The following is an 18,794-nucleotide window of genomic DNA, read 5'->3' as shown; positions in this document are numbered from 1 at the left end:
ACAGACAAGAGTATTAACGCTACCTGTTTTCAGGTATGTCAGTTTCTCGCTGCAGCCACAAGGAGGCGGCAAAAGGCAAAACATTTGGTTCAGTTTTCGAGGTTTCCAGTGTCTTTGACAAATTAGCATAAGAAAGCGGATCACCTTAGATATTGGACAGTTTAAAACTGGCCGATCACGTGGAGAATACAATAAAATTTCCATTTATTGATTGATTGAGTAATCTTGTAGATTCTGGATGTTCCTTCTTGGAAAAGCGTACTAGTACAAGGTAAAGTAAGTCAGGAGGCTGAAGTCTGCGTATAAAATTTCAGCACTTTTTATATCCATGTTCAAAAAGGGCATCAAGGCTTCCTCCTAACTAGTGAGGACACGTCTGGACATGCCTGCAAGAGATCAAACATTAAGCCCATAGCAACGCAGTGTGTAACAGGTTAAACGAGTAAACTACACAATAATATATTGAAAGGAAAGATTGATAATAATAATAAAAACACAGGATCGTCCCTCTTGTTTTCTAATTTTCCCCAAACAGTTTAATAAGGGTAATGTTCTTTTCTTCAAAGAACACTTGGATTCACACTCCCACGTTGCTGGGCGGAGCCAATGAGAAAAAGTAGGTGGGATTAGTCAAATTTATCCTAAAACACACACAAAAAACACTTTGGGTCCTCCCTCGCTTGGTAAAACTGCAGTGTTCAGCGGTGCAGTACTGGACGATAACTTCCCGTACTGGATTTGACAGCGCGCACAGGAGGAGAGGTTTTACGCACGAGCTCCGTTTGCGATCATTACCGTTTGGAGGGAAGAAAAACTGCAAAGGAGGAAAGAACCTGTTCTCATGGTGGGTGTTTCACCGGTCCATCGAGGAGATCGCGGTGCAGAGCTGGCTGACTGAAAGGCACCTCCACTCAGAATGGATTACGGTAGGACAATGGCCCCTCCAGTGCCTCCTCATAAACCCAAACCTACCCGGCCAGGACAGGCACAGGAGCGGCTGCTGAAGTGCGTCCTGCTGGGCGATGGAGCGGTGGGGAAAACCAGTCTGGTGGTCAGCTACACCACGAATGGATACCCGACGAAATACGTCCCTACTGCATTTGATGACTTCACGGGTAAACAGACATATTATTTTATTCATTTTATTCCAGATTTTAGAAATGTTGTGAATGCACAGGCAGACCGTGTATGTGTGTCACCTGTCATAGCTGAACATGTCCAGTTTATTTAAACGAGGTGAATAAACTTAATAAAACTTATGACACTTAAAAAAAAACCCTCCTATAGAAAAATCTGTTGGTTTCCATCTACCTGTCAGTATCACCCATTTTTCACAGGATGCCTTTTCAACTCTTGCTTGTTTTAGAGATCAACTTCGCCCCACCGCACCTATATTCCCCAATGTCCCTCTATTATTCAGATGTTAAGGACTGATAGATGTCTTTGTGTTTCCTGCTATCTTGTCCTCCATCAGCGGTAATTAATGTGGATGAAGTATCCTCCCTGGTGTAGCTGGGTTTCCATTTGGCGCTGTACCACTTTCCAAACTGTCTCACTAATCCCTGGAAGCTTTTGCGATGTAAGAGAAGAAAAACAAAAATCCTTTGAAGGTGGTGTTTGAACCCGAACAGTATTGGAATAGAAAAAAAATACACGGTGACCTGTTGATCGCTTTTATTGACGTGTGATCGCATCTGTTATTTAGACATACCATTTGAAATGCAGTTCTAGAGCAACATAGAAGCTGTTTTGCTTTTTCGTGCAGGATTATACCCTGATTTATATACAAAAAGATTTTGGTATTTTACCTTTTCAAAATCTAACATTTTTATTTAAAAAGAAAACGGCTGGCTATGAAAAAACGTGTAAACTTAATAGCTAATTCCCTGACATTACTCTTGATAAGCATTAAAAGGAACAATGTGGCCAACCCAAATCTCATAAAACACTCTTGTAGAGCACACACCACCCTTAGACAAGTGCTGGCTCAACTCTTCCATACAGAACAGAGGTTGGTTCACTGGTTCACGGGTTTTGGATTGCACAACTCTGCCTATTGTTGTCAGCCTTGACCCGCAAGGCCTCTCTTCTATACTGAAACGGGCACATCTGTTGCAGTAGCTCTGAGGCAGAGATTGTCTTTCTCCCTGGCCTGACAGAGAGTGATTGTGCAGTTGGGGCCCTTAATAGTGATGTCATTTTTCAGTGCCTGGAATCAGAGCGTTCCCTTGAAAGCTGATTTCTGAGCAGTTACACAATGCCACAGGTGGCAGAGACTTGGAGAAGCGGGAGGCTAGGAGACTGGACAATAAGGAGTTTTGGATGAGAAAATCAAAGGAGTATCATATGTCAGGTATTAGGAAATGATTACCCAATGGCATCTCTCTTATGTTCCTTCTTCTGTGTCCTCCCGTGCTTCCCCCCCTTTGCATCTGTGAAAGCAGGGTGTTCTGACGGCTGTCCTCCTATATGAATAGTTCCAGCAAAACCCTTTGATCAGGTGGTATGACCAACCACACGCTCCAGGCCTATTGTAAATGTTTCCATGTGCCTGCTGCTCTGCGTTGTGTTCAGTTTTCTGAATAGAATAAATGGCCCTGTAATGAAACTCACTGTGAGATGACTCACTCCCTTTTCCAATCTGGAAATGAGGCCAATTGGAAGAGAGTCACTAAATAAACAAAATCTGCTTTGTTTTTACCCCCATGCACACACACATAGACACACCATCAGACAACCTTTGACTGGCCTCTGCCAAAACACAGCACAGAACAAAGCCCACCGAGCGGTCTGAGCGACAGTAAAGTGTTACGGTCTGAACGGTAACTGGCAGAGTGGGTGGGCGAGACTGAGCAAGGCCATTTGCGAGCTGGAAGAGCAGAACAGGCGGCAGCGGGGAGTCTTTTTTGTTTTTTAAACTGTAAGGGTTTTGTTTATTGCTGAGAGTGTTGCGGTTAGTAGCTGTGTGTGTGTGTGTGCATTAACTCGAGTGTCAGGTGGGGGTACATACACAGCCTTAAAACTCATACTGTCACCTGTGACTCACTTTGTTTTCTTTCTGTCCCTTTCTGTATCTGCAGCTGTGGTTCAGGTGGATGGGAGCCCAGTCAGACTACAGTTGTGTGACACTGCGGGACAGGTGAGTTTGCACACAAACACATTGCATTACCACTCTACGCAGGTCATTGACATACAGTGCCTGCATGCTTCTCGGCCTTTGCTCTACATAACTCTCACATGTTGGTTGATTAGTCGCCGTTGCTTGGTTGCAGTGTCATATGCAGAGTTATGCAGGAATAGTTTTTAATAGCACATATTAGGGTCCTTGCATGCTGCTAATGTTTAAAAAGACATTTAAAAAAAAATCTTGAGTACATTTGCAGACTCATCCTCACTATATTTGAGGCACTGAAACGATGGAACAAATAATCGGTTAAACGTCATTTGGTTATAAAATTATAATTAGTTGTGAACTGTTTTCTGTCAGTTACTAAGGTGAATGAACTGTGCTACACAGAGCTTGCCAGGTAAATTTATTGACTCATTATTATGTTGATAGGCCAATCTTGGAAAGAACATGTTGTGAAACAGTGTTTCTGTTTCTCTGGGGCATTGGGTGGTTGTTTCATAACCCACTACAGTCAAACCCTGCCCTGGGAGCAGCATATTTGACATTCACAGCCGCTGCGAGGGCACTGCCAGTTCTGCATAGAATCAAAGACAGTTTGGCTATAAAGTGGAATGAGGCATTTGAGTAAACCCCTAATACGTGTAAAACCTCACAGCATGTTCTGAGCTGTTCACGGCCTTAAATCTGCACACACATACACGCAGACGCATCCGCATGCAGACAAGCTGGGGCAAATTCAACTAGATAAAACTCTACAAACACTTACTGTAGTGATGCAATTCTATACGAGGGTGGGGGGAGAGCTTGAACCAGAGACTGGTCGGGTGTGCCAAAAACGTTGAGATGAGAGAGGAGAGAGCGAGGAGAGATGGAAAGACACAGAAGGTCTGGAAAAAGATGATAGCAGACACTTCCAGGGCTGATAAACAACGTCGCTCCTCACTCAGAGATGTTGATACGTGTGTGTATATTCTGCAGATGGGCCTACGTCATCAGATCACAAAGCGCAGCCAGACCTTGTGTGTGTCAAACTCAGAAGCGGCATGTGCTGGGCCTCAAATCCACATGTGGAAACTGCTGATATTTTTTTTTCTGCACATTTTAATTGTGTTTTAAAGGGCAGAGAGCGGGCTTGTGGCATTGTTTAGTTAAATAAGGATTAAGAGATATGTGTTGGAAAGGATGGAGTTAAACGGAAAAAAAGGAGAGGTCTGAGTCAAGTTACTGCCAACCTTAATCTGTGTACTCAAGGATGTGGGAGGCCCATGTAAGTTAAAGCTGTGTGGCTCCAAAGTGTCAATTTAAGAGATTTACTGCAAATGGTATAAATGTGTGGGCAGGATTTGTCTGTTCTGAATATTTGCGCAATATAAACACTATTGAGACGGTTTGTTATTTAACAGTTACTGGCACCACTCCCTTTCCTGTGATGTGATGTTACAGTACTTGAGTGTGTTCAAGTGCATCCGTGTGTGGTCAGAGTGAAGGGAGGTGGCTCAAATCAAAATAAAGACTCTGAACCAGACATATGTTAAAATATATATATATAAAATAAAATTTCTCTCTTTGTTCTTCTCCATCAGGACGAGTTCGACAAACTCCGCCACTTCTGCTACAGTCGGACAGACGCCCTGTTGCTCTGCTTCAGCGTGGTCAGCCCCGCTTCCTTTCAAAACGTCTGGGAGAAGTGGGTCCCCGAAATCCGCCGCCGCTGCCCCCTCACGCCCATCATCCTCGTAGGGACGCAGTGCGACCTGCGGGAGGACGTCAAAGTGCTAATCGAGTTGGCAAGAAGGAGGGAGAGGCCGGTGCCGGAGGAAGATGCCAGGGCGCTGGCGGAAAAAATCGGGGCTGTGACGTACGTTGAGTGCTCGGCACTGACACAAAAGAATCTGAAGGAGGTGTTTGATGTGGCCATCTCTGTGGGACTGCGACAGTCTGATAGGCGAGCGCGGCGGGAGAGGAAGGTCCGCAGCACAGCCGATAAGATGAAGATGCTCTCCAAGGCCTGGTGGAAGAAATATGTGTGCGTCCAGTAGGGGGGAAGGAGATAATATTTCTGTAACTGATGTAAAACTGGAACTGCTGACGTATTTGGGAGTGTTGAGTTGGATGTAAGGACTCCTTGTTACTTTCACATGGACGGCCTCAAATGACCTACTGTGACTTTAATTCGATGGAGCAACAGTTCAGCAGGGGCACCTGGCTAAGCTATATGGCTGTTTGAGGATTTGATGGTTTTACTTTGACCAGAAAAGACCCTATGTTGATGCCTAAGAGACAGTATAAGGTTGTAACCACTGTCTGCTCTTCAGAGCCGGTATGTAAAATGTGACTGTGACCATCATGGAACCAAAACTTATGGCACTAGGAAAGTGTTACGGCTCATGGACTGCATATCATACAGAACTTGTCCAAAGGAATTCCAGCTGACTTGGGGGTCGTTAAGGTGATGATATCGCATATTAAAAATATACTCTTTCTTTTTTATGATTTGGTTCATTTCTTTATCAAAGTATATTATTTCATTTGATCTACACTGTAACTCGGATTTCAAGACTTGTGATAGATTTTTTCCCGATTTTCTTTTCAATTTTGTTTTATTGAATTCAAAGCGTGAACTGCTCCGCCTAAAAGCCCAAATTAAACATTGCAAGCCCTGCACTTTTTCCTAAATGAGAGGCATCTGTGAGTCAAATAGCTTCTAAAAATAGGCTCTGTAGTTTATCAGATTTAACTCATCCTTTTAAAAATTTACAATCAAATGTATATGAGTATAATTTTTTTTAATGGAATGATGATGACATCTCCAGGATGTGTATGACCGTTTTGAATGGTGTGTGTTGTGCTACAGGCTGTTGTAGTTTTGTCACAGCTGTTAATTGGCCATTAAGCTCCTTTACCAATAGATTGATTTTGCAAAATATTAATGGCAAAGATCAAATACCGATCATCATCCAACCAACACAATCTGGAGAACACATCTCTGCTGTAGGTTTATGGAAGATTTAGCAATATCGGTTTTCACTTTGACTGATTCCGAAATGTTAAAGCCAGTTCGACTTCATGACATTTTGTTACTGTTACAATGTTGCAGCAATACATGGGTTATACCACTGTACCTTGGTTGTATTATCCACATTTCATGCAACGGACTTTGGACCAGTGAAAGAGTGGAAATCCTTCTTCAAAAGTAGGATCCAAGCAGGTAAAGGCTCTTAGCTGCTCCGCTCACTGCTTTGGATGATCAAAGGGTCTTTCGTTGTCAGTCAGTATAAAACCAAACTCTCTCCACTTTTGAGATTATGCAGTAAATGAGGTGAAATCGCCAAAGAGACTGATTCTGTGTTTGCTTCTTATTTTTCAGAAGCCTTTCATTCATCTGTCTATTTATCTGATCTTTCTGGGCCAATAACTGATCAACAGCAATACACAGCAGATGTATGAGATCTCACACGCTGTTATGTATGTTACATAGTGATCATTTGATGTTTGTAATGTCATCAGGATAAATCTGCTTGTACAGATACAGTATAAGTGACTCGGTCTTTGTCTGTGCTGTCCCAACTCTAAATGGGCTCCGTATGATTGTTTCAGTTTGTGTCTGATTCTGCCATGAGAGAAGTTCTTTGGGTTTTATGAGTGGAACTAAATAAAATGTGAAATATTTAACCTGCTTTTGTTGTTGACTCTTCTGTGGAGCTGTGTTACGTGGTCACGTGGTAGAGGGCAGGGGAATGTTTCTGAGGTTAGTGGTTACTACAGAGCATGAATAGACGTTTTTTTTCTCCTAAAAGAGAAATTTGATCCAAATGTAGAGGTTTACACACAGGGTTTTATTTGTTTGCCACAATGAGGATCAGAACAACAAACACAACTCTATGTGTGTTTCCTCTATCTTTTCAAAAGTAAAATATCCCCTCTCTAGTCCCCTTTATAGCATTTTCACTATTGTTATCAGTCGGATCTCAATTAAGAATCATTACACTAGATGTAGTTGACTCAAATCACCTTATAGCACTGTAAAAGTAATATACAGTAAGTGATCATTAACCATGAGATAACCTGACAGAAAACAACAGTGAAGAACTGCTGCATGTTTTATCACCAGTCATTTATTCTGCAAGGTAAGCAGTTCTCTCTAAAATGAACTAAAACTTCATTTTTGTTGGAAAACGCTTCAAAGATTCAGAAACCTCAGAGGTTTTGTCGGGAACCAAGACTTTTAACTTTGCAGGATCAGATGATTATAATTGACTAAAATAGCCCTTTCCTGCCATATATAGCTGGGTGTCTACACCACACTACAACAATGGCAGAGAAGGATGGTTAGGTAGGTATCTTGTACTTGTTTAGAAATGCTAATGATAGGGTAGGTGACTAAAAAGAGAGTCTGTGTCGTCTGGCAGGCTGCAGATGAGTATGCTGTCCGGCCTCAGAATGAGTGAAACTAAAGCAGGAGTTATGCCAAGTGGTCTAATTATGATAGTTAGCACGGCTCCACTTTCCACCAATATTTTAGTATGAAACCCCATTGTTGTGTCTCAGCAAGGCAGCTGTCTTGCAAAACGTCCTGTGATTTAGCATTGTGGCTTGTGTGTTTGACTGTAATATCTACCTGCCTGCTGGAAGTTCAGGTTATTGTCTGCGGCTGTAAGAATGTCCAAGCGCACGTCTTTCTGCTAATTTAGACTGCAATACGTATTTTACTGCATAAACCAGAAGAGCTCAGTATGAACATATGTGGGGGGATTTGTGTTACAAAATGTAAATAAAAAGATTACGTCAATGAGCCAAACCCATGAAGATTATGGAAGTCATGTGGAACTCACAAAATATTATCATTCACTGATAATCTGTGCATGCAATGGAGCCCATGCATGGTCACTGGTTAAAGAAGTCAAACTAACATTCATTGCTCAATCAGATTTCTCCCATTATGGCAAATATTGGGTTCAGTCCAAAAAAGATGCTCAGTTTCTCTTGCCAGTGCAAAAGTGCCTTTAATCTGTATTCTCTTTCATGCTCAGCAAGTCAAGATTCCTCTGGGAGCAAAGAGACATCTAGTTGTGCAAAAGTCAGATCAGTGACCTGACTAAACTCTATGTGGTCTCAATTGCTAGTTTTAGGTCTTTTTTAAGACAACTTTTTGTTAATTTTTTAAACGACTAAAAAGAAGGATAAAACCGAGTTTGCTTCACAATGGCTTAGCTTGTGATTGACAATTAACTGCCGTATATGAGCATGCAGTGTCCATCAAGTCTAATCCACCCCTCACCCTGTTTTTCATACAGACATGAGTAAGGTCCGGTCTTCACCGACCATCTCAAAGTGTCTAATTCTGTCTTTTCATGATCCCACGTTCACCTGAAAAAAGCTTTTGACTAAACTGTGACACTAATTAAACTTGTGGACATACTTTATTTCATTTAGCAACTGAAGGAGACTGTGCAGTATTAGTCAGCGGGTGGCTGTAGCTCAGGAGGTAGAGCAGGTTTTTAGCAAGCTTTTAGATCTATAGTATATGGATAAAAGGAATAGGCCATAGCACTTATATTCTTTGAATTCAGTAGATCTTAGTCCCATTAATAGACTGTTGCTATAAAGAGCTCGATGAAAGGCTTTAATAGGATGCCAACATTGCAACTAGTGAGTTTGTGAAATTTCATAACAGTAATAATATCAAAGTAAACTGAAACCAAAGAAAACTCTGCCACAAAGCTTCAAAGCATGGGTTTGGCATGGGTCCGTTTAAGAGGACGCAGACGATTTATGACTTAACCTAGCATGCTAACATTCCCTTTACACTTAAGTTTGATTAGTAGCAATGAATACTATTCAACTCTAACACAGTAAAGTAGAGAGTAGCTATTTCCTGCTTTCATGCTAAGCTAAGCTGTGCTAACTCAGCATCATGTTGGATAGACGGTGATGAGAGTTGTAACAATCTTCTCTTCTAGCTTGGCAAGAGAGTGCATTTCCTATACTGTCAAACCACTCCTTCTAGACATTTTTTTTTTTTAAAAATCAGAAAGAGCTTAAACAGCGCAGATTTTTTATGCCATTGAACTCAAATACAGAGTATGATTACTTAATGGTTCCAGCTAGCAGCACTTCTTCTTGGAAATGGAAACTTTCAGCTTTCTGTCAAACCAACACTGGGTGAGCTAATGGTGTGAAATGGGTGGCCCGGTCAGCTGTAGCCTCCTTCAGCTGTAACAACCTCAAAAGGTTACTGAACTTTACAACCCCGTGAGCACACCTCCTTACATAACTTCTAAGAACCATTTAGGTAACAACTGAACTCTGACTCCACATGAGTGTAGATCAGTAATCAGTTCTGATGTCTTTCAGTTGATGAAGGATTTCTGAGGTACCCCCCCAAACGCAATTGCCAGCATAATGACTGGAGCTCAGCCCACGGGGTGGGATTACTGAAAGACATTAACCATGTTAATCGGGTCTGTGGGTTGAGAAGGGGTTCAGCAATGTGGACTGTGGTCCACTTTGTACATTGTCTTTAGGATTAACTGTTGCCCAAGCTTGTGTAATGCGATGCAATATGTCTGGGGCCCGATTAAAAGATATTGATTGAGTACAGTTCATTATTCTTGACAGAAATCACTTTTAGACCTCAGTTATTTCAGTGACTTGTCCTCATATGTTCACAAAACTAAAAGTGTTAGGTGTTTATGTGATTGTGACAAAGGACTGCAAAGACGTTCTCATCACTGTACCTCTAGTTGAATAGGAAGTTTTAAATGTTATCTAAATTATTTGCTGAAGCTTTAATGTATAGGTTTACGAATAATATTTTTATTTTTTCTCCTTATTTCTGATGACTGAACCCACCAGCCGGCTGTTGGCTCACACTTGGTTGCAGGAGTGGCCTGTCTGGCATGCTACAGTATGGCGCAGCAACTAGGATTATGTTTTAATAAGCTTATATAAACACCCCCCACAGTGCGCTCTCATTATGGGAAGCTAATTGAGTCGCTCTGTCCCAGGGGTCAGCAGGGCCTCTTTGAACAGCTCTGTGTTTTGCTATAAAGAGGCCCATCTCTGCCTTCAGAACATCTGTCCTGTAGTCTGTAGAACATGTGTCTTTGTCTCAGGCAAACTGTTTGGACATGCACATGTATGCACTTACACATGTACACTGTATTTGCCTCCAGCTTCTTTCACATCTTGAGGATAACTTTAAAAAAATAGCCCAATAAATTCTTTTTTTTTAAACAGCAATTTGTCAGCAATGGTACAGTCCTCTATCCTTGTTTCAGTCCACTCTGCGAATAATTATTATTTTCATCAACCTTATTGGGGTTTTAAACTGTATGCTTTTTATATGAGAACCTCATCTCATTTTTAGCAAAGCCAGCAGAACGAACAGCAAAAAGGTTGGGATGTCATGAAAGTTATAAAGCAGACCGCAAAAATCTCCTCACTTTTAGACCTACCACCAATATGAGACAGATATTTTTGGTTTGAAGTGACATAGATCTAAAATGGTTTGTAATTAAACTTCAGGAAATAATACAACTCTGTGGCCAACAGCGACAGTTAAAGTTCTGATTAAATTCATTGTCCCAGGCGGATAGACCATATAGGTTGTGATGACACGTTGAGTTTTAGTTTACAGATTTCCATGACAATTTAAGGTATTCCAATAAAATGATCTGTAATAATTTGTGCTTTCCTGATTTTTTTTGAGTGTTGTTACTTTATAAAAACATTTTTTATATTTAATACTAATTTTGACCAGTTAGTTGCAAAATTTAAGATCTAACATGTTACATCTTAAGTATTAATGCTTTGTTAAAAAAAATTACTTCTTGAAGAATTAGGTAACTGTCCTATTTAGCAAAGTTAGCTCAGTACCATTCAATATTAGCATAATTGTAAGCAGCCTTACTACAATCATATAAAAATTGTTTATCACATGATGAACTCTGTGCAGTCCTGTGACGAACTAAGTTCACCCATTGACTTATTAGTTTGTTAAACCACCTTCAGCAGCAATAACTTGAGGTAATTGTTTTCTGTTTGACTTTATCAATCTCTCGCAACATTGTGGAGAATTTTTGGCCTGTTCTTCTTCACAATGTTTCTTTAACTCATTGAGATTTACAGTTTTCTGCCACAACTTTTCAATTAAGTTTGTGGACTGGGCCATAGCCGCACGTTGATTCTTTTCTATGTAGATTCTTGCTTACTTGGGATCATTCTCCTGTTTCACAACTGTACCGAGGAGTACTGTGGTACTGTGGTTGCAAAACAAGCCCAAATCAGTGCCTCTTCACCACTGTGCTTAACAACGGATATGTGTTTTTTGTGCTTTTCACCAAACGCGACTCTGTGTATTATGGCCAGACATCTCCCCTTTGATCTTGTCTGTCCAATGAACATTGATCCTTTGGTCTTGTGGTTTGTTCAGATGCAACTTTGCAAACCTAAGTCGTCTTGCCATGTTCTTTCTAGAAAAGTAGAGATTTATTAATGGCAACCATTCCCAACCGTTCAAACTGTCATCATCTTTAATATTTAACATGCTAACTGAGGCCTGTAGAGTTTGAAATGTAGCTCTTATTTTTTTGTTTTTTATTTATTTTATGTTTCTCTGAGCGTTGCACTAGCTTACTCTGGGGGTGAATTTGCTGGGGGATCCACTCCTAGGAAGATTGTGGCCTTGTGCCAACACAAACTTGAAGACTTCAGACCAGCAAACTCCCAAATCAAAAACTTGATGATAATCAGATAATCAAGTGCATTTCCAGTTAAGTGCACACTTATAATCTTAATGCTATGGAATGCTATGACTATGTAATAAATATGTGCTTAGTTGTTATTCACATTATTTTTCTCAACCACATGCCCACCATTAGCATTTAGCTTAAAGCACTGGTTTCTACACAGATAACATTAGAGTGCCAATGTGGCTGAAGACCAATAACTAGACACACAAGAAAGCATGGAGAATAATCCAAGTTACCATAAACTGTTACCTTAAATGTGTCCTTTGACACAAAGTCTTCAGGAAAGTCATCACAGAAGAGATCTTGACTCACTTTCTTTCTTTAGCTGATTTTCAAGCCTAGACTATTTTTAGTAGATTATTATTGCTGTGTCATTGAGCTTTAAAATATAAAAAATAATGAATGGTTTTATGTTATTATTGCAATTTTATGTTTAAGCAACTGACTCCAGGAGTTGTGAATGTACTGAAGTACTGAACAGTACTATAAATGCAGCTTATTGCCTCATTTAAAAACACACCTGTGTGTATGTGCTTATGTGGCTTTTGTGGTGTATTTCAAAAGTCAGAGCATGTAATTGCACGTAATGTAATGTCATTCCTCAAACTTTATAGCCAAACACAGCTCAAAATGTAATTAAGCAATTTCAGATAGAATGAGATGACAGAAGCGGCCTCATATCTTTTTTCTTATCTCCACCTCTGCTGCACAATAGAAGCTTTTTTTCCATTGATGGCTGCTGTTAATAATTGACTCGAGTTATGTCAGAACATCTTGTTTTCTCAAAGGTTCAAAGGTAAACATTACTAGGCGAGCTGTAGAAAATTTATATTTTTAAGAGTTCAGAAGCCACTAACGTTTTTTCGTAAGGTGAACATCTGCTGTTTGCTTAGTGCCTCGAGTCACCTCGACTGTACTTGCTTTCAGTGTATAGTCTCAAATTGTATCTGGGGCATGAAAAGTAGTCCCGCCTGTGAACAGTAAGTGGTGATGAAACTGGAGCACAGGAGCACAGAGTTTGGGGTTTAACTCAATAAGGTTTTGATTTCAAAGAGGAGCCTTTTTTCTTTCCTGAGTTGATCATATTCCCTGTTTTGGATCCAGCTGAATGGCTGATGTCACTAACAGAGGTTATGATTGGCTCACAGCTGCAGCCCACTTTGTCTCTGTTGTGTGATTGGCCTACAGAGACATGCATTGTTCCCTCTGTAGAAACTGCTCATGGGTATAATGACCTCATTTACTCCGTGACATGTGTGAATATATTTTTCTCGTCTGTTCTTCCTTGTCTCTCTCTATACTTTGGCTTGTTTATTTCACATTATCCAGCGCTTCCTCTTTTTTTCTGCTGCCTCTATCACCTGCTTATCAGTTTATTTTTCTGGTGTTCCCTGTTCTCTGTGTGATTGCTTGCAGCCTGTGGCGCTTTGATCTCTCATATGGGACAGATAAGACTGCAGGGCGTGTGTGTGTTTGTGTGTCTATATGCATACACACTCATTTATGCCTTGTTTCCCCTGGCCTTGGTGTTGTATTATAGTTTAGTACTCCAATAGCTTTCAGTTTGACTGATTTACACAGAACAAAGTCACCTCAGATAACATATGAGTTACTGACCATTCTTAAACGTCCATGCGGGATTGACATTATCTTCAAAAGAGTACATTTATTCCTAAAGTAAACAAATGTCAAACAAGTTAGTCCACGGATTTAGTGGTCACTGATAATCTCTGGGATGAAAGCTAATTATTTACCCAGCGTTGTGACTTATTACTGGTCTGAACAGCTCAACGTCACTGCAGGACCATTGTGTACTTTGGTGTAGAGGAAAGATCATTTTTTTTCCACACATGGAAGATGTGTATCACTAAATGTGTTAAGTGATAAGTGATAAACCCACGAAACTCATGTCCATCTGGACAAAAGAGGAAATCATGCTTTTAAAGGGCAGCAGAGAGAGGAAGTTGGGTTGATGGAACGGGCCAGCAAAAGATGATTCAATATGTGGAAACCTGTGCTAGCTTTGTGTTTTTCCGATTTAAACCAAACCTTTGTTTCTTTAGCCAGTCTAGCTCCACATATGAATGGCCCATTAGCTGGTTAGTCCAAAAGTATTTTAACAGACTAGAATATCAGATGGATTTTAAAAGATATTCTAGGTCATTGGGAGAAAAATCCACCCTGTTTGGTGATCCCTGGGCGTGTGGCACGTGGGACAAAGGTTTACATCAACCACACAAAAGCTAATGAGTGTGATCATCACCTCACTTTTCCTCTAGTTCTTCCATGAAGGTGACAATTATGGTTTTTAGAGTTTAATATTTTTGATCCTATCATAATGATAAATTGTAATGTCACTACTGTTTGGCACATGACCACTAACCAAGACACATTAACCTGTTGACCATTTTGGACTTGCGACAATAATGGTGATGATGTAGGATCAAGAGAATAAGGCCCCAGTCACACAGGCTTGAAGACCTGTCAGTGACCATCTGGCTACCCAGAAAAAATGAATATTCCCAGCTGCAGTTGGTTGATGGCAGTTGCTGGGAAAATTATTGCTAAAGTCCCAGTCATGCAAGCTTACAGGTCAGTGACCTGCTGGCAACCACCTGTGGCTAGAGAAAAACATTTATTCCCCAACTGGTTGGCAGAAACCTCCTTGTGATTGCTTTGTTGTCTAGCAAATTGCTGCAGTCATAGTGTGAATGGACTTAGCTGAAATTGTTAAATGTGCAACTCAAGCCGAACTGGAGGAGTTTCTTCTTTCAAGTAAAGATGTTGGCCGCAGCTCTGAGGTACAACTTTCTGAGGTAGTCTCTATTTCCAGTTTCCAGCACATATTTTTAAGTTTTAGTACCGCTCGGCTAGTTGTGAATATTTGCAACAAACAGGAAAAACTAGAGACAACTGTGGCTTTCTAGCAACCAAAGCAATCACAGAGAGGTTGTTGGTACAGCACCATCTTTGCAATAGGCAGCAGCAACAAACTTCCAAGAACCACTGCCAACGAATTAGGGAATACACATTGTTATTACATCCAATATGGCAAACAACTCTTGAGCAATCTGTGCATGACATCAGTTCAATTCAATTTTATAGCAACCCAGCCACCTAGTAATCAGAATCAGCATACTTTATTAATCCCTAAGGAAATGATGTGGGTTCCAGTTGCTCCAGTATAAATAACATATCAAGGAATAACAGAGGTGATTACTACTAAATATCAAGAACATCTGTAATATTCAACAGGAATATTACAAAGTAGAAAAGAGCGTGTGCAAAAAGCATGTAACTATTGCAGTGTTTACAGTGTATTAGATGGAAGAGTTGTACAGGGAGATGGCCACAGACAGGAATGATATCCTGTGTCGTTCAGTGGTGCTTTTTGGTAATCTCAGTCTCGCACTGAACGTGCTCCTGTGACTGGCCACCATGTCATGGAGTGGGTGGGAGGTATCATCCAACATTGTCTTTATCTTGGACAACATTTGCCTCTCCGACTCCACCTTAAGGGAATCCAGCTTCATCCACATAAGATTACTGGCATTATTAAGTCTGTTGGCGTCTGCGACCCTCAGCCTGCTCCCCCAGCATGCAACAGCACAGAGGATAGCACTGGTCACAGCAGACTCATAGAAAATCCTGAGCATTGTCCAATAGATGTTGAAGGACCTCAGCCGCCTTAGAATATTGAGACAACTCTGACCTTTCCTGTAAAGTGCAATGGTGTTTTTAACCCAGTCCAGTTTATTGTCTATTTATAGTCCTCCACAATGTCCATGTTGGCCCCCTTGATTGAAACAAGGGTCAAGGTTTTCCTGGTCTTCCCAAAGTCCACGATCAGTTCCTTGGTCTTTGCCACGTTGAGCTGCAGATGATTCTGCTCACACCACGTGACAAAGGAGCCGACCACAGCCCGGTACTCTGTCTCATCATCCCTGCTGATGCATCCAACCACCGCGGAGTCATCAGAAAACTTCTGAAGATGGCAGGTCTCTGTGCAGTGGCTGAAGTCTGTGGTATAGAGGGTGAAGAGGAAGGGGGAGAGGACAGTCCCCTGTTGTGCCCCTGTGTTGATGATTACCTTGTCAGACACACACTGTGGGAGACGTACATATTGTAGTCTTCCTGTCAGGTACTCAACAATCCAGGACACCAGAGAAGCATCCACCTGCATCGCTGCTAACTTATCACCCAGGAGGGTCAGCCTGATGGTGTTGAAAGCACTGGAAAAGTCAAAAAACATGACCCTCACAGTGCTCGCCAGCTGGTCCAGATGGGTGTAGACACGATTGAGCAGATAGATGATGGCGTCTCTGTTCCGAGACGGGACTGGTAAGCAGACTGAAGGGGATCCTGATGTGGTCTGACTATGGGTCGGAGCTGATCCAGGATGAGTCTTTCCAAGGTCTTAATGACGTGGGAGGTCAGTGCCACAGGCCTGTAATCCTGGGGGCCACTGGCATGATGTCTTCCACAGCACTGGGACCCTCTGCAGTCTCAGACTCAACATGAACAGTTTGTGAAAGACTCCACAAAGCTGGGGGCCACAGCTGGGTTAAAATGACCTGTTTTTAGCATTCATGCACCTATAACTCCTTATGAAAGTATTTTAATTTCAAAAGCATCTCAATTATAAAAACAAAAGCTGAATTATACATGCCTGCCAACCAGCTAGAATGACTATAGTGTTTTTTTCTACATTTGTTTTACTCTTCCTAACATGATTAAGTATATCAGCTTGCAAGCAGCACAAAAAGATCAACCAACACTGGAGCATGGGTAGTGTTAGTAGAGGAAAATATGGTATTGTTTTAAATATGACAGCTGAGATCCCTTCACCCTAACAAGGTAATAAGGCAAGTTCCAGCCATCCATTTTCTAATCCAATTCAGGGTTTGGAGTCAAACCCGACTGTCACAGGATGAAAGGCAATGAGGCATGTTTTTAAAAAAAACAAAAAAAAAACAGCTCTGATTGTTTCTTCAGTCTTTGTAGTTTAAAATGAATCTTGTGGAAACACTGTTGCAGGTTTAATGGAATCACTTTCTTTGCCCCAGTTTTCATTTCTCATTTCTTCATCTTGGCTACTGATACACATCTTTCATGGTTCATCAAAGATACACAGTTTACTTCATGTTGAAACTTCTTAAAGATTGATAAGAGTGCTGAGCTTGGAAGTGTTACCTTGTGTCATCATTTGCTCCAAACTATTTGAAATAAATAAGTGGATCAGCAAATTAACGTGGCTTTTTCCTCAGTTCTTGGCGCTTCATCAACACATATGCTCTCCCGCTCAGCCTAAGGAGATGCATACTGACAGGAAACAGAATCTCTCATGGCCAGGGACACTTTGTTCCTCACTCTGCTCTAATGTACTCACCGATAGACATATGAAATCTGAATCTCGAGCCACTCAGAGTTTAGTGCTGCAAGCCCGGCCAAGCCAGCTGTTGGAAGTTACGGGGCCAGTTATGTAAGCACGTCCCTCTCTCCCTATGCGGCCAGTCTCCCTACCTCACAGCATGCTGCGCCTAAAGCTCTTTATCAGTAACTGAGATAACACCTGCAGAAGTGCTCCACTTCTCTGTGCCTGTACAGTGGAGCATATTTCCAGTTCACTGGATGACAACAGGATTCAGCTTGTACATTTGACGTACTTTTTCTTCTTCGCCCTTTTTTTTCTTGCAGCTTTTTTGATTTGTGCTTTTCTCCCCATCTTTAATCTCATCAGTCTTGGCAGACTTGCGCTTGTCTTCCTTTTATTTTGTTCTTCTGCACCCACACTAACTCCCTTTTTCACCCCCTATTCTTCTCTCTTTCTAGAATCGCCCTTTATCCCACTTCTGAATATATGCATTCATTTCTCCATTGAATACAAAAAAATACAATGCCTTATTCTTCAGTTGCTGACCACCAGAATGACCTTTACCTTTTCTTCTCTCTCTGACCTCCCACTGGCTTTTTTTTTTATTTCTTCTTCGCCAAGTCTCCACCCCCAAATTTCATAACACACTGATTTATTTATTTATATATGTAATTTTTCTCATTTTTTATCCTGGCGTTCTGTTGTTTTACACTTCTTCTTCTTCAAACCACAAAATGTGATTTATCAGCCCACTTTCTACCATAATCCCCTACATACACAAACAACCACACATGCACACACTTCCAAATCTTCCAGACCTAATAGCCTTTTTATTCCCAACAGTGAGCTCACACTGGGACCGTGTTTGTCCACTGAAGTCAAACATAGAGCTGCCCTCAATGATTGATTGCTTAGTAATCTCACAGTAACAACACAACATACACTAAAATCACTGTTTGAGCATGTGGTGCACTACACAGGAGGTGAGGAGCCCCCATAGACAGACCACATGATCTCCCAAAACCAAAAGTTACCCTGACAATCACCATCTTTCAGCAGAGGATATAAGTGCTTCAGTTTTTAGTGTTTAATTGTGGAAGCCATTATTGTTACCCACAAATACACAGCAGCCCTAACTAGAGCTAAACTATTGCTGTGACCCTGCAACCTCAGCCCCCAGCATGCTTTGAAACCTGAGAAAGCAGCCGTGATCTTTGACCTCCAGCCTACCACCTCCCACGGCAAGAGGAGCCCTCTCTTTCTCCCCCTTTGGACAGGATGTGACCTATAAGAGGAGCTCCGTAGGAGGGCCTTTACTCCAGACACTGTCCAGACTTAGTGTCTGGACCCAAATGATCTGAGACTGAAGGCAGCACCTGACAACAAGATGTAAGCAGTTTAGATAAGTGGTAATAGAATAATCGCCATATTTCCTGTATCCTGTAGAAGATGAAAAAAGAAATATAGCCAATTTGAACTATGCTGCTCAAAAAAATGAAGGTGAAACTTGAATCACACATAGGCTGTTAACTAAGTT

General features: G+C 41.3%; 1 protein-coding gene across 1 annotated transcript; it reads left to right on the top strand.

The window, feature by feature from the left end:
- The first annotated feature begins 695 nt into the window (after positions 1 to 695).
- On the top strand, positions 696 to 6,802 carry rhoub (ras homolog family member Ub). Its single transcript, XM_085243478.1, has 3 exons — positions 696 to 1,115; positions 3,081 to 3,139; positions 4,714 to 6,802. Exons 1-3 carry the CDS (start codon positions 917 to 919, stop codon positions 5,167 to 5,169), a joined length of 714 nt encoding a protein of 237 aa, XP_085099604.1. The 5' UTR covers positions 696 to 916; the 3' UTR covers positions 5,170 to 6,802.
- Positions 6,803 to 18,794: the final 11,992 nt, after the last annotated feature.

Source organism: Mchenga conophoros, linkage group LG14, assembly GCF_057382185.1.
Source record: "Mchenga conophoros isolate Kocher_MC1m ecotype Shallow Benthic linkage group LG14, M_conophoros_male_GT1.1, whole genome shotgun sequence".
NCBI lineage: Eukaryota > Metazoa > Chordata > Actinopteri > Cichliformes > Cichlidae > Mchenga > Mchenga conophoros.
The sequence above is the reverse complement of the archived record's forward strand: the minus strand, read 5'-3'. Positions and strand labels throughout refer to the sequence as shown.